Here is a 22,238-nt window from a genome sequence, read left to right on the forward strand (position 1 = left end):
GTGCGTACGTCCCCACGTGTGTGCTCGTCTGTCCTTGTTTCTGTGCTTATGTTGGCGTGTGATTGACAGAGGAGGTCAGTGTGTTGAAGGTGGTTTTACACCTATTTCAGTTGGGCTGACAAATATAATTTCGGCAGTAGTTACATTAATGCAGATGTTTGTGAAACTAGAAAACTATGTTTTTCATAAACAACATTGAATATTTTCCTCATTTGGTGTATTCCACGGTTATTAATGTTACCTGTGAAAGTTTATCTCTTCCCTCCCACGAGATCACATCCAGTTTGCGCAGAAAATGCTTTCACAGATTAAATGCTTATTACCAGGACATTTGTAGGTTACCCTGCAGATCTGTAAAACACACATAAACACGGACATAATATTATGTTCAATCGTTTATCAGTGGCTTCTCGCAGCCTGTCTGACGCATACCCTGCAGAGAGTTACCCACCATATGAAAATCAAAGACACTAGCATCCAACTCACTGGTTAAATGATTTGCCAATTCGAGCTAGCAGCGTTTATCGTGTAGCCTTCATGTATTAATAATACATGTGTCGGCGCAAAACGAGCAGATTAAAAACTTTGTGTCATATTTCAGTTCTGTCACAATGTTTTTTATGCTCGTCAGTCAAGCTGATTGACGCCAAAAGACCATTTTGTAACCTCAAAGTAAAAAATGAAATATGCATAAAAAAATTCGTTCACTGAAGTCAATAGTCATGCTTTCCTTGACAACTTGAGTGAAACTGCCACGACTTCGGTGACAACACCCCCTTATGTGCACGCCACGCCCCCTAGCTTCACAACCCATCATACTGCGAACTATAGCTCCTCCCTCCTCTTCGAGGTCTCTCGCAAGAGTGGAACCTATATACACGGCCGGTAGACGAGCTCACTTTTGTAATTGGTGGTGTTCTGATTGTTTGATTTTTGTGTGGAGTTGCCTGCGAGACTCCTCCTGTTTGAACCATTCTGTCATAGGTTTGACCACACATTTTCATGAACTGCTGTTACACAGAAGTTTGTTCGTCCTTCAAGTAGGCGTGGTTATCGTGGCCCTCGACACTAAACACAACAGGGGTGGCTGCCCCGATTTCTGTGACTCCCGCCCCATCCCCACAGGCCACGCCCCCTCCGTCATTGTCACCGCTCAGATGGATGGTGACCATGCCTTCTGCGGCGTCGGCGTCGCAGGCGGTGTCATGGCAACTGGCCCCGCCCCGCTCTTTTTCAACGTATCTTGCCAATGAAGAAGACGGTTTGGAGTCTATTGAGTTGTTTTCTGGGTGTTTGGTTTCCGTGGTGTTTTCTGTGGCTGGAATGTGGCTAGGGTCGTGGAGGCTGCTTGTGTATTTGCTCTCGCCTTCTATTTGTTCACGTGCAAGATCCAGGTAGAGTTGCTCCAGGGTGCACTGGCTGAAAGTGAAGTCTTCCAGGTCCAGGTTGCGTTTCACTGTGGAGAAGAAAGACGCGAATGTATCATTGTCAAAGTGATTATTAGCAACGTCAAAACTCTCTCTCTCTCTCTTTCTCTCTCTCTCTCTCTCTCTTCTTCCTACACATCCCCCACACACACAACCCACCTTTCTTTTTCTCTCACTCTACCCCCCCACGCACACACAATCCCCTCCCCCTCTCTCTGTGAATCAACAAACCAATCACTCACCCAATCAATCTGTCAATCTCTCTCTCTCTCTCTCTTTACCACTCTCTCCCTCCGAAACATTCCCCACACACACAACCCCCCTCTTTTTACATTTAGTCAAGTTTTGACTAAATGTTTTAACGTAGAGGGGGGAATCGAGACGAGGGTCGTGGTGTATGTGTGTGTGTGTGTGTGTGTGAGTGTGTGAGTGTGTGTGTTTGTGTGTGTGAGTGTGTGAGTGTGTGTGTGTGTGTGTTTGTGTGTGTGTCTGTGCGTGTGTGTGTGTGTAGAGCGATTCAGAGTAAACTACTGGACCGATCTTTATGAAATTTGACATGAGAGTTCCTGGGTATGATATCCCCAGACATTTTTTTCATTTTTTCGATAAATGTCTTTTATGACGTCATATCCGGCTTTTTGTAAAAGTTGAGGCGGCACTGTCACACCCTCAATTTTTAATCAAATTGATTGAAATTTTGGCCAAGCAATCTTCGACGAAGGTCGAACTTCAGTATTGCATTTCAGTATGGAGGCTTACAAATTAATTAATGAATTTGGTCATTAAAAATCTGAAAAATGTAATTAAAATTTTTATAAAACAATCCAAAATTACTTTTATTTTATTCTTCATCATGTTCTGATTCCAAAAACATATAAATATGTTATATTTGGATTAAAAACAAGCTCTGAAAATTAAAAATATAAAAATTATGATTAAAATTAAATTTCCGAAATCATTTTAAAAACTATTTCATCTTATTCCTTGTCGGTTCCTGATTCCAAAAACATATAGATATGATATGTTTGGATTAAAAACACGCTCAGAAAGTTAAAACGAAGAGAGGTACAGTAAAGCGTACTATGAAGCACAGCGCAACCGCTACCGCGCCAAACAGGCTCGTCACTTTCACTGCCTTTTGCACTAGAGGCGGACTACGTTCAGTTTCATTCTGTGAGTTCCACAGCTTGACTAAATGTAGTAATTTCGCCTTTCGCGACTTGTTTCTATCTCTACCCCCCCCCCCCCCCCCCCCCTCACACACAATCTCCCCTCTGTCTCTCCCTCCCTCCCTCCCTCCCAAACATTCTCCTCCCCCCATGCCCGCGCCCCGCGCCCCCCACCCCCCACGCACACACAATCCCTCTCTCTGTCACACACAACCAATCACTCAATTCATCACCACAGCCACTGACTTACACGACTCGAGCGTGTCAAAAGTTCCAGCCAGAGAGAAGTCCGGACTGTCACAACAAACGGTAAAAACCGCGCGTTCCCTGAACTGTTGCAGAGGGCGGAGCGTGGGGAAGAGCTCCTTGAGGAACACGAGGAGCATGTCCATTCTCCGTGGACCGCTCTCATCGTCCCAGCCACGCAGGGAAACCTCCAGGGTGTAGTTCTTCTCGTACCGCTCCTTCAACTCGTCTTGGCTGCCTATACATCTGTGAGGAAGAAAAGACAACTGGCATTTAGTCACGAGGCATGACACCTTCTCCAAAACCATTCTACAAGGCAACGTCGAAAGAGGTCGCAGACGCAGGAGACAACAGACGAGCTGGTTCGACAACGTTAAAGAATGGACGCAGATGAGCTCACATGACCTTCTCTCACCGCCGCCCCCCCCAAAAAAAAAAGCCCCACACGCCTGGTTCTGACCATTTGTAGCGTATGTTGGTATTTCGTTGGTTAGCATAATCACTCCAGACGTGCGCCTCACACTGAATGGAGATATTCAGGCTTTCGAGGCCTCGTTTTTAGTTCATGAATATTAGGCAGATATAAGAGAAGAGATATTTTCATCCCGCCGACAACATTTTGAAATAAAACAAAAATATTAAATAAAGAAAAGACGCATGCAAAATGGCTCAGGAGAAATTATTACCTCAGTTGCCCGTTGACCATGACAGCAATACGTGAGCATAGAGCCTGTGCCTCATCCACACTGTGCGTGCTGACGATGACGCTACGGTCACTGCCCTTGATGAAGTAGCTCACAGCATCCCTGCAAATATTGCAACAATGTGGACATGGTAAGAACAACAACAGCTTGGACCTACCCTATCTAAAACATAATCCGCAATATGCATGCAATTTCCATAACTTTAAACTGTCATGTGTGTTTCCCGCAATCCGATACTCTGTACAATTCTCGCAAATGTTATTTATCGATTCCCACAAAAACTACTTAATCTGACGTACAGTAAATCTCAAAGGGGAGAAGGGTGGCAGGGTGGGGGGGGGGGGGGGTTAATTGTGGTTGTTGTCGTAATTTTGTGATTTCAGATTGCATCTGTGAGAACAGAAAGCTGTGATAAAGTACTGCTGACGGAGCACCAGAATGTGAACCATGATACTAACCAGTACATTTTTCGTGCCCTGAGGTCCATGCCAAAGGACGGCTCGTCAAGAAGCATCATGGTCTGTTTGCCCAGCATGCTCATTGCGAAACTCAACTGAAACACACAGTCAATATACTCACATATAATTGAATCCTCTACTTGTACATATCACACGTTTCATAAACATTCAGTCATGACAGATCATATACTGTCACTCCCAACAACACAATAAACATCAACTCACTCCAAACTTAGATCATTTGTAAATAATGAATAATGGTCTTGTTGTTTTTGCTGTTGTTTTCTTCTCAAACGCCTTGTTATCCTTAGAAATTAGCTCTCGGGGTGGGTCTGACTGTCTTCTGCAGTCTTCTACAATCTTACAGCTTTTCATACAATATAATGTAGCTTGTTCAAGAGGTTTAATCAACCGCATCAACACCACCAACAACAAAACAAAACAAACAAAAAACTCATAAACAAAGATCACCTACCTTTCTTTTCTCGCATTCCGCAAGTTTAGATGTCTTCTGAGATGAGTAAATGTCCAGGTCCAGGTCGTGATACAAACTGGAACAAAACAGAGAAGCAACCTTGAATCAAGGGCATGCAGTAGTACCCCAATTGCAAGGCCTTCAAAACCTGAGGACAGCAGACTTCAACAAAGATGGACGGCCTTGAGCTGTGAGCAAATGTACCGGCCCTGTGACGAAAAACGGTTTTCCACGAGCCATGGAAACGAAGACTTTCAACAATCTCATTATCCGTTAGACAACTGGCTTCAACTGAGTACATGATGCCATAGACCAGGCTTGTTCTTTAAAGGAAGGTATTAACCGTTTTTAAAATTTAGATAATAGCATGAAACTTGTTCACCTAATTCAAAGTGAAGATGGAGTTTGTGTGTCTTTCTCAAAAGAGCAGGTGAGACCAGAAGACTACAAAGCAGAGAAGGGCGCACACTCATACCTCTCTTTTAAGATGTTCACGTCCTTCTTCTTGTGGATGCCTCGGACAGCAGCAATTAGATCGACATGCTGGTCAACGGTCAATGACTCCCACAGCGGGTTACCTTGCGGACAGTAGCCGATCTGACAGCACATTGCAGAACTGTTCTTCGGATCCACTTTTTGGGACGCCACATGAACCTGAAGTGGAAAGGTAAGTTCAAGGTATGAGTACTCCGCCTCGTGCTGAGAGCGGTGACCGGACTTCCATAGTAAAAGGTCGTCTATGAATAAATCAAATCAAAATCAAAACTGAACTTCAGAAAAAAAACGTCAGATTTTCTACCAATGCCGTTTCTTTGCTACGAGATTTTAAACAAAACCTGTCTGACTTCATCTTTACGGTTTTACAAAATAATTTAGAGAGGAGGGACCCTATAAAAAATACCTTGCTGGTGTCTGTATTGGGCAAACCACTCTGTGCGCTCTTCTATATATTACAAAAAACACTCTTGTTTTCACTGTGATTTTAATAGGAAATTGCTCTGAGTTTAGGGCCGTCATCTCTTTAAAACAGAAAAAACAAGTGTAGAGCCCTCTTCTCTTTAAAACAGGAAAGTCAAGTATAGGACCATCTTCTCTATAAAACAGAGAACACCAAACTTAGCCTGAAGCGTGTTCAAAACCCAAATTTTCTCACCGATCCTTCACATGACGAACAGACGCCGAGCAGAGAGTTAAAGACCGCCGTCTTGCCCGCACCGTCGGGTCCCAGCAATCCCAACGCTTCCCCCTTGTTCACACAGAACGTGGCGTTGTTCACAGCTCTCAGCTGACGCTTGTTGCGTGTGAACACTTGGCTCAGTCTCTCCACCACCAGCCACGGCCAACCAGCCTGTCACCAAAGAAGACAAGGAACTTAGTCGATAAATATCGACAGGGGGCCGACTAATGGTTTAAATGTGAAATGTGTGTATAATAATGGGTGTGGGTCTGAAATGAAGTTAGGTAGTAGTTAACATTTGTTTGAATAATTATTGGTATTTTGACAATGTGAGTAGCATGGAAATGTAAGCATTTGAATGTAAGTCTTAGGTACCATTGTACCCAGGAAGAGAGACCAGAGATAGGAGTAGGTTGCAATAGCTTGTGTTGTCTTTGAGTTTTGTTTTTGGAAAGATATCGTTAAAGAAAAAGAAGACAATTACAGTAATGCAATATCTATTGTGAAAACCAACGAGTGTACAAAGAACATGTGAAGCAACATTATGTCTATGATGGTGTGAAGAAAATTAGTTATGATTTATACTATTATTATTTAGACTTGAGACTGACAGTGTTGTGACGAGCGTCGGCTAATGGTAACGAGTACATATGTGTGTAGTTGTGGTGTGTGTGTGTGTTTGCGCGTTGGTTTGGATTATGGGTGTAATTTGTAAAACAGATGTGACAGTAATAATGGAGTTCACATCAGTGAGGTTAGTTTGAAATGGAACACACGCACGTTTTTGAAAAAACATAGGACATTTTGAACCATGAGATCTTTATTAAATAATAAACTGAACATCAGCAAAACATCAAAGCAATTATTAATAAGGTTTGAAAAGCTTGACTTACTATGTTAAATAGTGGATTGAAGGCTGAAAACGTCATTTACAAATTACATCTGAGATAGGGAGGGCGGGTGGGGGAAGTGCTGAAAGTGTGGATGAGAATTTAAAAAAAAAATGCTGAGTGACAACAGGGAGGTTAAAGGCTGCCCTTTTCGTAGCGTTCATTAATTAATTCCTATTGTTTACATGTGCCAATAATGTTATAAAACTGTACCTAAGGGGACATAATAACGATTGGCTGTAGCAGAGACATACCTATGTCTCTGGCTGTAGCTTTCGAACACAGAAAAAATTATTTCAGTATTGCAAAGTGGTTTTGATAGTGTCGAATGTAAACAGAACAGTCTCAAAGTGAAAGTGGATGTTTTCCGGAAATTGCGAAGTTAACAAGAATACCGGCAGAAAAGCGCGCTTTCCTGCTTAGCACAATACGCTACCGCACTAATCTGGCGTGTCAATATCACTACGTTTTGGACGTGGAAGGTGAGCGATTTCCTTCCGCCCTCAGCTAATTCAAGAAATCAACTTCCTCCTAGGTACACGTGCACTCAAGTTAACCTCTGCTTTGACCTGTGTGCCAAGAGTCAGAGGAGAGAGAGAGAAAGGGGGGATTGAATTGAATTGAATTGAATTGAACTTTATTTTACAAGGATTTAGATTTAAGGCTACGCCTTTTCTTACAATCTGTCCTTGGGACGCATAAGAGAGAGAGAGAGAGAGAGAGAGAGAGAGAGAGAGAGAGAGAGAGAGAGACACACACACACACACATAGACAGAGACAGACATAGAAAGACAGAAGCGGAGAGACTCAGAGGGAGACACAGACAAAGACATGCATACAGAGAGAGAGAGAGAGAGAGAGAGAGAGAGAGAGAGAGAGAGAGAGAGAGAGAGAGAGAGAGAGAGAGAGAGAGAGAGAGAGAGAGAGAGAGAGAGAGAGAGAGAGAGAGAAAAATGTAACTGATCTCGTGAGAACGGTTGAGGCCTTGCAAGGTTTTGACGGCAACAATAATTATTGTAGTTCTCTAAGACTTTATTTCTGTTTGATTTGTAATATGTTGGGAAGACATATTTATCAATTGATCAACAAAATACAACATAATACAAAACGACACAACATTGTTAAAATCATTATTGGCCAACGTTGAACGTTTACGAAGGCCTCAATCTTCCCGCGCCGTAGACCAGATTAATAGGTGCTTGATTTTGGTATTTTGATTTACATAACATTAAACCTTTCTTGGGGTTCATGGTCATGGCAACAGCCATATTAATATTATATGATGTATAATTTTATATTTCAGCATATGTGAATTACATGTCATCATACCAAACTGTCATACATTTTTATTCCTACATTATTCTGATTGATCACAACCAAACCTACTATCATTGGACACATCCAAATGCAAGCGCCTGTTTTTGACAACTTGAAATATATTTTTAGATCAGTGCAACTTGCTTGGATCTCTTGTTTGGCCTGTAGGTAAAATGTACAATGTATTTTCTGATTTGTGCACAAAAGCTTTTCTTTTTCTTCTTTTTTTTTTAACATAACAATGTTTAATGTCACTGTATGTTTGAAAGACCATGGTCACATTTGTAAAACAAATGTTAAATTAGAAAATAAATAACATTTTGGTTCATGATTTTTCCTACACCTGTGCTGAAAATAAGACAAAAATGTTGGTATATAAGTCACTCAAATGCAGAGTAGTATGAATGGTTTGAGTTTGTTGCGGTTAACCCTGCAAAGTTCGGCCTATGATGTTTTTGTTGAACAATTTTGCCGTCACACCTCCCATAGAGTGACGTATTTCACAACTTCCTGTGTTACACAAACTCAGTGATGACCAATTTTGCCTTCACCCCTCCCATAGGGTGACGGATTTCACAACTTTCTACTGATGAACAATGTTGCCTTCACCCCTCCCATAGGGTGACGGATGTCACAACTTCCTGTGTACACAAACTGATGACGTATTTCACAACAAAATGGCGCTGCCCATGGTCAACCTCGAAACTATCCGTATAAATGGGGGCCTTCTGGCCCCCATAAAAAAGGCTTGACGCACTGGCAATTTTGAAAACCGTTTCTACGCTTATATCGTCTTCATGTCTGCGTACTTACAATACAAAACGTTACAATTCCATTTTGTCAATAATAAAACGTTCCAATAATCTACAATTTTTGTTTTTATATTCTGCATTTAAGAACGTTAGCAGTTTATATGTTTTTGGATTTCTGCGTACTTATATGCGACGAAAAACAACAACCATGCATTTTCGAGTGTAAATCATGTCCACAAGATTCATGTCCATAAATAAATCCAAATACTTTTTTCTAGCTTAGCTCTTTTGGTTAGGCAACTTAGCAGTTGAAGTTCCTCGTTGATGTATATGGGCCCTTCTTCGTCATTGACAGATTCCACGAGACACCCTGGTTTTCACTGTCAAAGAAGCAACGTTAACCATTTGAACCTATCATAAAAGAAGTCTGCAAACATCATTACCATTATTCGTCTGCTTCATAGTTAAACATCCTTTAATCGTCTAGCTAAGGTGTAATACAACCGCTGTTCTGCTCTGTTTTTCCCACACACGCCTGTTTCTACCTACAACACAATCGTGTAGTGTATCAATGGCGATTAAGTCGTGCCACGTCACGGTGTGAGAAAGTGAGAAAACTGATATGCGCAAAATCATATAACTTACCCTGTCGGTATCTTTCTTGAGGTCATGGATTCGCTGTATTTCTGACTTGATGCTATCGTCCTCTTTGCAGTGGTTGCCGACGAGGGAAGCCTTTGTGCTGTACTGCTGTGTCGGAGGTCTCAAAGTCAGTTTATCCAAAACCAGCACCAAGATAAACAGGACCACTATGTCAACGCCGAGCTGAAATGATGAAATGTTAAAAATGGTGTTACTCTTTTTTCTCAATAACAAATATCTGAGAAAAACAATATTAAAAAAATTAAAATAAAACACGCACAGACAGAGACAAACTGACACACAGATACAGACACAGACACACACACACTCACACACAAACTCTCACACGCTCAAACACACACACACACACACACACACACACACACACACACACACACACACACACACACACACACACATCATGCCCTACCATGATAAAGCAAATGGTGATATTGGAGTCGATCTCGAAGAAATCACTCACTGAAGCGGTATCCACGGCCTCAGTCCCGACCTGCATGGAAACACGAACTTTCTTATTTCAAAACAATGCTACTTACGAGCATCAGCTGAGAAGTAAAGAAGACATTCGCCAGATTTGGCACCCTCAAACTATCATATGTTTAAAAACATGAAGAAGTTCCTCAGGGGTGAGCACTACGCCATGGACAATGACGTCATGACGGCTTTTGAGGACTTGCTATGGTTGCATTACAAAAGCTTCTTCAGCAACGGCAATAAGGCTCTGCGGCACCTTTGGAACAAGTGTGTGGTGATCCGGAGGGACAATGTTTAAATGTTTACTTGTTCTAGTCTCGTAAGTCAAATCCTTCCAAGTCAGGCCCGTGACTTTTCAGTTGATCCTCCTATGTTATCACTCCCTTACGGAGCCGGGTTCTGTGGTTCCGTTGGGCAAGAAAATGCAGGAGGGGCGTAGTTCCTGATGGTTTGTGTTAATGCTGCTTCATTGAATAATATGAGATTCTTGTTTAGTAGTATACACTTTAGTCCCCTTCCACCATTCTCAGTATATTCCCCATCCTCCTCCTCCTTAATCCTCCTCCTCCTCCTCCTCCTCCTCCTCATCATCATCATCATCATCATCATCATCATCATCGTCGCTGTTTTGATCGTCAGTGTGATTTTAGAGCTTTTCATCATGATCATTATGAATATCAAGATTATTATTCGCATCAAAAGATCACCACAGACCAAAAGCGCCATAGCATTTTCTGAATGCAAGTCAGATTGACGTTGCTGAAGAAAAAAAAGTCTAAACAATAATAGAAAGGATCGAGGTACCTTTGCAATGTAATGAAGTCCCCCGAAGCGTATGTAGGGAGGCCAGAGAACGCAGAATAAGTAATGAAGAACGGTTGCCGTCGTTTTTGTGTCCCCACCGTCCAAGAAATGCACCAAGCAATAACTGCTCAGCGTTACCTGCATAACACACAGACACACGAACACAAGCACAGACACAAACACAAACACAAACACAGACACACATACACAGACAGATAAAAGAACTGCAGCACAGTAAGTTTATTATTTGATTTAAAAATAATCTAATAGAGAAGATTAGTTCCGATTAATATGCTTTCTGTTGGTCCAATTCCAAAGCCTACAATGAAATGGCACCTACTCATGTTCAGCTATAGAACACAACTATACACAGAAAGAGTTACCAGTGCCATTTTATCGGAAATAAAGTACCACCCCCCCTCCCCCTTGCGACAACCCTGTATTACGACACCCTCAAATTTACGACCACGTTTTGTGCGATGACTTTTCTCCACTCTTGCAGAAATCAACACACATCAAACACACAACCATGAAACTCGTTCCTACCACAGTGAGGAGCACGGGCATGAAGACGAGACAGGTGCGAGGTCGAGTGAAAATGAAAGAGGATGCGTAGGCAAACAAGACTCCCACAGGTACTGACAGAATCACCATCAGTGCTAGGCACGCTGCTGCTCCTTCGTCTTCAAACATCATCATCTTAGGTGAACAAAACAAAAACAACACAGCATGTCATGCCACAGTGTAAGGTTAAAGTAAGTCGCGTAAGCGACATCAAAACATTTAGAATGACATTTTATGAAAAAATGATGTCGCAACAGTGCCGCCTCAACTTTTTTCAAAAGCCGGATATGAACTAGAACACACACACACACACACACACACACACACACACACACACACACACACACACATCCACACACACACACACACACACACGTACATACACACACACTCACTCACAAACACTGTAGCTGTCCTACCTCTTCATCTGATCGAGAGAAGTATACACGAAAAGCCCTATACAATGCTAATTGCAGAATGAGATTCAGGACCGTACAAAATCCCTTTACACAGGTCCACAAAACTGGGAAAACAAGTCTTTTGAACGCTTGGGTGAGTCTCTTCATCTCGTGCATATTTAATGACCAGACAATATACTCAGATACGAGTGCCAATTACCTTGGAAACAAGACAGTTGAAGATCAAGAGAACTGCAGGGATGAAGAACTCGACGACATCGACGATAAGAGCAGAGCCATAGTAAACCAGGCGACTGACTCCTGCCACTCCCAAGTAGCTTCTGATGTTGTTCTGCAAACAAAATTCGTCAACAGAAGGACACAACAAGTACTACACACTCCAATAAACTAATAAACTTCTCGTGAAAAAAGGTCAAAATACTGGACTTAACATGTTGTTAAGCATATACTTCAACATTAATTACGCATCATGCTGCAAACCCTTGACATCTACAGAGTAAAACTAATGAAATTTTATATTTATTAGTAATAATAAAACGTTCTTATCTAGCGATGTTCAGCACAAAATAGCCGTCTCGAGGAGCTTGACACAAATTAAATCAAATTCATTGGACATCAAAATGTAACATTTTACACATGATGTTTTTTTTAAATACATAGCACTGGTCATCACATAAAACTAGAACATGTCGTTCGTATATATATATCTCATAGGACCGTGTGTAACCAACTTCCATGAGCTACACACCGAATTTAAGCTCAATCGACCCATAAACAACACAGATCTGAGTGCGGACAAGCAAACAAACAAACAAACAACAATAACAATAACAATAACAATAACAGCACTTTATTGTCCATTAAAGTGTGAGTTTAGAGGGAGCGGTCAGCGACCATAAACTCTATTTAAACGAGACAGATATGCAGCTAAAGGAGGGGGGGGGAGGAGGTGTCAGTAGAGGTAATGCAGGAGGAAGTGATAGCAGAGTCCCGTGGGAACGAATGCGGGGAATGGAAGAGGGTTGGAGGGCAGCGGGGAGGTGATGAGTGAAGGAGAGCAGTCTGGAATGAAACAATGGTAACAGATAAGGGAGTCCGAGAGAGAGCGAGAGAGAGCGGGGACCGAAGTCATTAGTAGCAGCGCAGCGGCCAGCAAGCAAGTTCAGCGATTTTCAGTCCTGCAAAACTATGGAGTTCAATTTTACTTCTTGGGCAAAAAATCTGCCCCAACCTGTAATTGAGGTTCTGGAAAAAGAGGAGTTCACAAGCCTCAGTGCCTTGAAATATGCAGGAGAAAAGGACCTGGAAAGCCTTAAGTTAAAACGAGGCCACATAGTGGAATTAAAAGCGGCAGTGGCAGACCTGCAACAGAAGTACGGGGGAGGGCCGTTGCGTGCTGCCGACCAAGTGGCACCGCTCCAGGGTCTTCTTGGCAACATGGCCATACAGTCTGCTTCACCAGGTGAGACTTATTTACGAATTGTTGACTTCGTACCGGCTTCTATGGCGGTGGAGGAAGAGGTGACACTCGGGGGAGGTGTCACGCTCAAGCTGGCCAACAAACCAAAGTTGGAGAAAGTATCCCCCTGCCACTGGATCGTGGCAAATGCTAAAATAATGGCAAAACTCATGAACACCGTGGACTTCGACCACGAAGCTTACCTCTGTTATACAGAGATGGTGGGCGAGCTCGGCGCAAGATTCTCCTGGCAGTCGGTGCTCCTTTACGATGACGAGTACAGGAAGCGCCAGTCTACCAGCGGGTTTGCTTGGGGAACCCCCAACCCCCACCTGTCCACAGTGATTCTCCGTGAGCGTGCCCAACAAGTTCCTGGCAACAAAAGCGGCAAGGCCACGACGGGAAGTGGCGGTATTCGACGACCTGTGGGACCCAGTGGGAAGGAGGTGTGCCTGCAGTACACAAACAAAGGCACATGCCTCTACGGGTCCCGCTGCAGGTTCGAACACGTGTGTGACACGTGTGGAAAGGAGCACCCCGGCAAAGACCACCAGGGGACAGCAAACACCAGTGCCTAGGATACAGCGCAGCGAACTGACAACACAACGGTAGGCCCCACCTATTCCAGCCCGTTCCCTCAATTAGATCCTCATGACTGTGCGTTTTTGGGAAATCATGCATCTATTAGTGCAAAATCTCAAATGTGGCACTCAGTGCTAGAGGGCGATTGTGACAGAGAATTTTTGTTAGACGGTATACAGCACGGTTTTCGGGTAACAGAAAAACATAAAACATGTGTGTTAGCAGCAGAACAAAGCAATCATAAATCAGCGTACGATCATCGCGACGTGGTAGAACAAGAACTGTTAGATCAAATAGCAAAAGGAAATTATATAGTGGCAAGTAAGAAGCCAACGGTCGTAAGCGCACTAGCCGCGATCCCCAAAGAAGATGGTAGCGTTAGGCTAATACATGATGCCAGCAAACCAACAGGTAGGGCAATGAACGATTACTCCATCCCTGAGTCAGTGAAGTTTCAAACAGTCTCTGATGCGTGCGCCTTAGCGAAGACAGATTATTGGTGTGCTAAAGTCGACTTGCAGTCCGCATATCGCTCAGTGTGCATCAGTCCGGATGATTATTGTGTAACGGGACTCAAGTGGCATTGCAAAGGTGAAAAGATACCGACTTATTTGTTTGACAGTCGGCTTCCATTTGGTAGCAATGTAGGACCGTCACATTTTCATAGACTTTCACAGTCAATTCGCAGGTGCATGGCCAGGAGAGGCATGCCTGGTGTGTTAGCATACATAGATGATTTTCTTTTAGTAGCAGCAACAAAAGAGGAGTGCAACGACATGTTATTTTCTTTGATTAGATTATTGAGGGAACTAGGATTCAACATTAGCTGGAAGAAGGTGGTGGGGCCCACCCAACGTATCACATTTCTTGGAGTCGACATCGACACGCGGAACAACACTCTGTCACTTGGAAGTGACAAACTGCAGCAACTGCGGCGGCGACTACTGCAATTTCGAGGAAAGAAGCGCGCGACAAAAACTCAGCTTCAAAGCATCGCGGGTTCTCTTAATTGGGCCTGTCAAGCTGTCAGAGGAGGAAAATTCTTTCTGCGGCGGATACTGGACACAATAAAACCCCTTCAGCAGCAGCGGCACAAAGCAAAGCTTTCTAGCGAATTCCAGAAAGATGTGCAATGGTGGCTTTCTTTTATGCATGTATTTAATGGAACAGTGTATTATTTCCACAATGCAAAACAGCATGTCCATGTGGACGCATGTAATATTGCAGCAGGTGCCTTTTGGCAGGGCGACTGGCAGTACACCTATTTTAAAAAAGACATGCCGGCAGCGAACAATTTACACATAAACTTTAAAGAAGTATGTGCTGTGTTACAAGCTGTGACACGATGGGCACCGATGTGGTGCGGACAAGAAGTGATTGTGCATACTGATAGCACTGTGACAAAATCAATTATCAATAAAGGCAGATCTACTAATAAGTATGTCAACAGCTTACTTCGGAAAATGGCATGGGAATGTGCTAAAGTAAACTGTAGCATTGCGGCGGTGCATGTGGCCGGTTGTGTAAACATTATGGCTGACACTATTTCACGTCTTCACGAGCCTAGGCGGCGCGAAGAGTTAGTGCGGCTGTTGACTTTCTGGCACCGGGGGAGACCCCCCAACGTGAACCTGTGTGATCATATGTCTGACCAAGCCCTTGTGTTCCTTCTTTCCAGATGAAGGATGCGAATAATGTTTATGTAAACATTGTAAACAAGACATTGTGTTTTTGGGCGGCGTGTTTGGTGTTTTTTCTTTGTGGAGTTCTCAAAAAAAAAAAAAAAAAAAAAAAAATCGAACTTGTTCCAGGACAACGGGAATCTTGATCCCCATAAGCAGCTTACACGAGATCGCGTGGTGATTTTGGAGACGGACAGTGTGTCAATAACTTTTCAATGGAGTAAGACAATTCAGCGTAAAGAACGCTCCGTGGAAACTAAAGCTTCCTGCAATTCCTTCACATCCTTTATGCCCAGTGTCCGCAGTGACTGATATGTTTCATGTTTTGGGACCGATGGGCCCCAAGGCGCAGGTTTTTTCCGATCAAAGGATCTGATTTCAATAAGAAACTGCGTGTAACTGCTGCTGTTGCTGGAGGGGATTTTCTCTAGTCACAGTTTCTGGCGGGGCGGCGCCGCGGGGGCGTTGAGTTGTGGCGTGCCGGGTGAAATCGTCAAGGTGATGGGGGACTGGAAAAGCACTGCTTACTTAGGTTACTTAGATCAGCTGCCGCCCAAGGTGATTGACTCGTATAGATTGCATATAGTCCGCAAAACACCTTCAACTATTACAACATAACAATCCTAACTAAATATTACCACTTCTTGAATTGGGCGGAATAACGAGTGTTAATTACTTCCTATTTGGGATTTATCTCTGTACAATGTTATCTTTCATGGTCATTGTCAGATGGTATTTTTCTCTGAAGTAAACTGCCCTCGTTACTTGGCCCAAATCAAATAAACCTTTTGGCTACGTATGTTGGTACGGAAGCGTGAGTACGAGTGTGTGTGTGTGTGTGTGTGTGTGTGTGTGCGTGCGTGCATGCGTGCGTGTGGGTGTGTGTGTGTGTCTGCGCGCGCGCGTGTGACGGTGTCTGTATGCGTGTGTGTATTAGCCAGTGACAGTTGCCTAGTGTTCTACAATTGCAGCTGGGGGGGGGGGAGCATTAGTGAGTAGTTTAAGTGTGAGTTTAGAGGGAGCGGTCAGCGACCATAAACTCTATTTAAACGACACAGATATGCAGCAAAAGGAGGGGGGGGGGAGGAGGTGTCAGTAGAGGTAATGCAGGAGGAAGTGATAGCAGAGTCCCGTGGGAACGAATGCGGGGAATGGAAGAGGGTTGGAGGGCAGGGGGGAGGTGATGAGTGAAGGAGAGCAGTCTGGAATGAAACAATGGTAACAGATAAGGGAGTCCGAGAGAGAGCGAGAGAGAGCGAGGACCGAAGTCATTAGTAGCAGCGCAGCGGCCAGCAAGCAAGTTCAGCGATTTTCAGTCCTGCAAACCCCCCATCCACCCCCTGGCATCCACCTATTAGTTTTGTTGACGGTTCGCTGCGTGCATTGTATACCCCCCTTTTGGAGATGATTGCATTTGCATCATTTGAATCAATTTCCTGCATAGTATAACTATAATCAAAATGAGGGCTATATGTATGTGTTAATTAGTAATTGATGTTTTGTTGAATTCATTGTCATTTTGTTTTTATGAATTGATATGTATGTAAACATTTGTTTCTTTTGTGTGTGTGTGTGTGGATTTATCTCTGTACAATGTTATCTTTCATGGTCATTGTCAGATGGTATTTTTCTCTGAAGTAAACTGCCCTCGTTACTTGGCCCAAATCAAATAAACCTTTTGGCTACGTATGTTGGTACGGAAGCGTGAGTGTGTGTGTGTGTGTGTGTGTGTGTGTGTGTGCGTGCGTGCATGCGTGCGTGTGGGTGTGTGTGTGTGTCTGCGCGCGCGCGTGTGACGGTGTCTGTATGCGTGTGTGTATTAGCTAGTGACAGTTGCCTAGTGTTCTACAATTGCAGCTGGGGGGGGGGGAGCATTAGTGAGTAGTTTAAATATTACATAAAAATGGAAATTTTTCTTCGGCACACCCTGCCTGCCTGTAAACGATTATAACAACAATTGTATAGGACGACACACATAAAACATAAAACATAAAAGGGATACAATCAAATATGATATTGCACTATGTGAATTTACCCTCTCATATCACAGGAGTTGGGTTTCACAGCAGAGTAATCACATTACAAATATTTCACACACACCTTCACATGTACACAATGTTTGTTTTTTCCCAGCCGACCAGCCTCTACGTGATGCGAGAAGAATTTAAAATGGTGACTGCAGAAGGCAGGAATGACTTTTTAAACTGGTTTTTGCGTGCCAAAGGGACCTTATAACGTTTTCCTGAAGGGAGAATTTCGAAACAGGGGTTGAGAGGATGGATCAGATCACGGACAATTTTGAGAGCTTTCCGCTTAATGGCAGCTTCGTAGAGACTGGTCAGCTGTCGTTGGGGTTGCCCAACAAGCTTGCTAGCCGTTGCAACAATGCGGTGGAGTTTAGCTTTGTTTTTAACATTTGTGGTACCAAAGTGAAACCTATACACCTCCACATATACAGGGGTGTAACAGACATAGTGTAATCTCTACACTTCCGAATGTGTTTGTAAACCTATACCCCCGGGTGTATATATAGGTTACACACTCCGAGTTCTAAATATCGTGCATATTTTCCCTCGGATAGATTTCCAGGTATTACCTCGCCTCTAAATATCGTGCATATTTTCACTAGGGTCGATTTTCAGGTATTACCGAGCCTCTGGCGAGGTAATACCTGGAAATCTACCCGAGCAAAAATATGCACGATGTTTAGGACGAGGTGTGTAAGCTTTTTATCCCATTACTCCGACGTTTTCATTAAAAAACACCACTTTTTGACACAAACTCTGCGAGTGCCTGTTTTCTGCTGGCCAAACCTTCAGCGACCGCAAATCGTGTCATCAAATTCATGTGCGAAACGAGAAACGAGTCCCCTTTTGTCTTTTAGGTAAACGCGCCATAAAACGTCTGCTTTTGTATTTAGTCATCAATACTGCTTAAGAAAACGAATTACAGAGATTGCGCAGTTCAATGCATTCGAAACTGTGCAGTTACCGGCCGGTTTCAGTCGGTGACCCAAGTCGGTTTGTCACGATCTAGTGACATGAATCAAGAAAGTGTCACTCGGTGGGGTGCCTTCTCTTGGTCAATTACGATAGAAAGCGCCTGTGCGTGAGTCGGGGCTACGGCAGAGTTTTGCTGACAGCGCAGGACAAACACGGATATTGTGTCGCTCGGATTTCACGGGTTATTTCTGCTGTCGAGGCAGAATTGTCGATAGCTGAACTTGATATGTGACAAGGTTAGTCACGTGTTTTCGTCAAGGTTGTCTGTCTGAGACATGATAACTGGACACTTGACAATCAGCGGCAAGAGGAGAAGGGTCGGTGTCTGCGTCCTTAGAGTATGATGGTTTTCATCACGACTAGATATTTCACTTCTATCTACGTGCCGTTCTGCTAGCACAGTTAGGGCTCTAAAGGAACTTCAACGAGATACCACTTTTTTCGCTGTTACATGTTTGCTGAGGACGAGTCGTCAATTTCTCTTCGCCGTGCGGGGATGGTTCTTCACCGCATAAAGTATTCGGCAAGAGGTTGGATGGTGTGTCACTGTTGACGAACAGAGGCCATTCCAGGGAGGAAGCGGTTTTTGCTTCCATGAGAGTGCTACATTCATAGGCTTTTTGAGGTAATAAATCATTATTTAACGCTGTTGACGAGTCTGTGTTTGTGGAATGAAATACTCTCTGTTGTTCTTTCCAGGTTAGCGCATAATTTGCTCTTTGCGACTCTAAAATACTAATCTGTATATGGTTTTTGCAGATATGGAGAGAAGGACGGAAAATGGCTGATTTGTTGTTGTAAAAAGTCCGTTTGTGCAGGCCCACGTGCTCGATGAGATATGTAAAGATGACATGTTTAAAGGTGGAGGTTGAGGGGTAGCTGGTATGTTTAGTGCACCGGTGCTTTCTGTTGCAGCCTTTCTATCTTCTGTTTGGCTGCCTATCTGCGGGACACTGCTAGCTGCAGACGCTGTAACCGGGATCTGATGTAACCAGCTAACCGGCTAACCAGCAAACCGGCTAACCAGCTAACCAGCGACTGGGTGCGGCGCCTGATGTCTCCACTTTTCCCTGCTTCGTAACAACGCCAGCCGGCACTACATTCTACGGAGCAGTTGTGGAGACTAAAGACAAATTACAGGCCGTCCACTCAGTGGCAGCAGAAAAGCTAAGTTGCACCATGTCTTAAGCACCCTGTTTACCACCGTTGTCATCTTTTATATTTGTGATTATATTCGAGTGGTGACAACGTGGGGTGTGTGACCCCTGCATTAACTAGCACTTTTGACAGACAGCTATATTTTCCTAGCTTTACACGGGATCAGCGTGTTACTATAATTTTCTATATTCTAACTGGCATTTTGTCAGTGACCGTGTTATTTACGTTTTGAACGTAAAAGAACATTTTGGGAGTGAAGTCTCGAGGGAGGTGGCGAGTTATTACATAAACAGGCGTCTGAAACTTATACTTTTGTTGTTTCCATTAAATTGTATGACTGCGAGAGTGGATCGTGTTAGTTAGAAGTAACTAACCGTTTCATAATCACCTTAAGTGATATACTGAAACGTGACACGGTTGTCAGAGGCATTACGCCAAAAAGACTGCGAGTGTGTGATTTTACAAGCGATGAGGATGATTGCTGAATTTGTGCTTATTCGAGCTGTTGTGCTTCAGTGTTCAAATTTGGATTACTTACTTCTTCAATCGTCATTTAGGTGAGCCTTACTTTGATGCCTGGCTTTCAGTCTTAGGCCAGTAAGTTATCTGTACTGTACTGCGGTAAGCTTAGTTTTGTTCTGCTGGTCTATTCAATGTAGGTCAAAACTTGTAAATCTATCTGCCTGCATGACCTGAACCTACACACCGTAAAAAATAACACACGCAAGATCCGACCTTCTTCGCCACCTTTTATTTTAACCGTATCTCCAACTTTGTAAGTGGCAATTTCCATGTTGCTGGTCAACTTGATCAGTAAGCTTAGCCTGTATATCTGTAGACAGATCTACAGCAGACGACAGATGGGACAGCCTTGTTCTGTTGAACCAGATTTAGCAATCAATGCTCTAAAAGCGATAGCAAATGAACAAAACTGTAAGCATACTGTTTTAGTTTAATTCTTATTTCGTCGCTCAGGATTTTGAATCAGGATTTTGTTTTCGGGATTGATCTAAGCGGTTGCCGATGAAGAGTACTAGAGTTGTGCGCCTTGAATCACTGTCTGTCGCTATCGCTCTCTCTCTCACCGCTTCGGCCAACTCATAATCTTCACTCAGCACTTTTCACCCCAGCAGATTATGTGTATTCTTTGTTGTTTTCTTTATTTCTTCAATGTTAAATGTATGTAGATCGTTAGCTAAACGTGAGTTCGACTTTTATACCGCAGAATATTTCAATCGTTTTGCTAAAGAAAGTAGTGTCCGAGTTAACGTTAAATATGCCGATGACCTCTATAAATTATTCAATTGTACTCTGAGATCAAAGACAATGACCAATGACAGGTGAGATCGAGACTCGGTTGTGATGGATAATCCATATGGTTGTGATGGATAATCCAGAATAATCACCTCCTCAGCTAACAGAGACAAAGAGGCAGGTCATGGGATAAATATGCGGGAGTCAAACAACAACCAACCTTCCTCTCTCTTAATAGCCTGACAGCATACGCAGAGGGCGAGAGAAGTAGCGCAAGTCCCAGGAAGATGATGGGTATCCAGTCATACGTGTCCATGTGGGCTTGTCCAACCTGGGCGGGCCACGGCTTGAGGTAGGCCGACACCCGGGGTGCCAGGTAGGCCTTGTTGACCAGGAGGGTGGGGGTGGGGGAGTCGCGCATGACGTGGGACACGAAGGAGACCAGGTGAGGCAGGGCCAGCGCGCAGGTAGCGTTGTAGTACAGCTTGTAGGCACTGCCGTCCTGAAAGTTGAAAGATCACTTTGTTTGCATTTGAGTTTTAACTCGCACTCAACCCCCACTTCTTTTTCGAAGAGTGCAACAAAATCTGAAAAAGTCAGGTTTTTAAAGGGAGGGAGTATGTGGTACGATTTCACAATGTATGAACAGACAACCTGACTGTAACAATAAGCTAATGGTCTATGGGAGACAACTCCTTATCGTTGTTCATTACCATGTTTGATTGTTGCCCTTGCGGAGCTCTTGTGGAATAGAGCAGAATAAATACACTTCTACTTCTGCCCAACATGGAACCGGTGTGGTCTCAATATCGTTGTACGAATCCATTGCTTGTTCACGCTCACATCCACATCCAGACATGACAGACATACAAAGGAACAAGACACTGACAAAGTGAGATGAAAAAGGTGTGTGTGTATAGTGTGTGTGTGGGGGGGTGGGGTGTCTTAAAATGGAAGTTCCAATGTATTTTGTGTGTGTTCTTTGTTAGGTTGAGTTACTTGTGAGGGATTTTTGTTTCATTTTCATTTCATTAAAACATTCCACTCGTTCGACATATCTTGGTGGTTGTTTTCTTATTAATGTTTTATTTTTATCATTTAGATTTTTTGCTAAAATAGGACGAGCTTCTGAGTTCGACTAATCCTTCAGATTAGGAATCCACACATAGAAACAAATTGCCTTCAAAGAAGCTTAAAATGTCTTCTCATCTGAAACTGCGATAAAAACAAATCCATGATTTATCGCCCATGTACTGTAAACAATCTTGCATCAATTCGTTCATAAAAAATATATCATTCTTTACTGGTTGCAGCACACCCAGCAGACTCTCCGAGCTGACAGAAGGGTCCCACAGGTCGGCTGTGTACTCTGAGATGTGTTCCGGCCCCTCCAGCGGTCGTACCAGGTGTGGCAGTAAACTCTCCACATCTCCACCTTTACAAATCATCGCAAAATTATTAGTGTTCTCCTCTGTTGGAATGCTAACGTTTGTACTGGAGACCGTACACAGTTATTGATCTGTTTATTGGCAGAACAACCTGCATTTTTAAACAGCTTGACT

At 43.4% G+C, this 22,238-nt stretch overlaps 1 protein-coding gene across 2 annotated transcripts in view; it reads right to left on the reverse strand.

Annotated features, from left to right (window-relative positions):
- The window catches only part of LOC138952351 (cholesterol transporter ABCA5-like), a 65,164-nt gene that overhangs the window by 1,509 nt on the left and 41,417 nt on the right, over nucleotides 1-22,238 (reverse strand). For both annotated transcript variants that reach the window (XM_070324005.1, XM_070324004.1), the window contains 14 exons: nucleotides 21,981-22,111; nucleotides 20,897-21,178; nucleotides 11,739-11,870; nucleotides 11,103-11,255; nucleotides 10,557-10,694; nucleotides 9,688-9,768; nucleotides 9,261-9,440; nucleotides 5,633-5,827; nucleotides 4,955-5,133; nucleotides 4,480-4,555; nucleotides 4,005-4,099; nucleotides 3,529-3,648; nucleotides 2,847-3,088; nucleotides 1-1,456 (listed from right to left, as the gene is read on the reverse strand). The exon at nucleotides 1-1,456 is cut by the window's left edge and continues 1,509 nt beyond it. In XM_070324005.1, coding sequence (XP_070180106.1) covers nucleotides 1,014-1,456; nucleotides 2,847-3,088; nucleotides 3,529-3,648; nucleotides 4,005-4,099; nucleotides 4,480-4,555; nucleotides 4,955-5,133; nucleotides 5,633-5,827; nucleotides 9,261-9,440; nucleotides 9,688-9,768; nucleotides 10,557-10,694; nucleotides 11,103-11,255; nucleotides 11,739-11,870; nucleotides 20,897-21,178; nucleotides 21,981-22,111 — 2,447 coding nt within the window. In that variant the 3' untranslated portion in view covers nucleotides 1-1,013. The remainder of the gene's footprint in view (nucleotides 1,457-2,846; nucleotides 3,089-3,528; nucleotides 3,649-4,004; nucleotides 4,100-4,479; nucleotides 4,556-4,954; nucleotides 5,134-5,632; nucleotides 5,828-9,260; nucleotides 9,441-9,687; nucleotides 9,769-10,556; nucleotides 10,695-11,102; nucleotides 11,256-11,738; nucleotides 11,871-20,896; nucleotides 21,179-21,980; nucleotides 22,112-22,238) is intronic.

The sequence above is a fragment of the Littorina saxatilis genome, linkage group LG17 (assembly GCF_037325665.1).
Source record: "Littorina saxatilis isolate snail1 linkage group LG17, US_GU_Lsax_2.0, whole genome shotgun sequence".
NCBI classification, from domain to species: Eukaryota; Metazoa; Mollusca; class Gastropoda; order Littorinimorpha; family Littorinidae; genus Littorina; species Littorina saxatilis.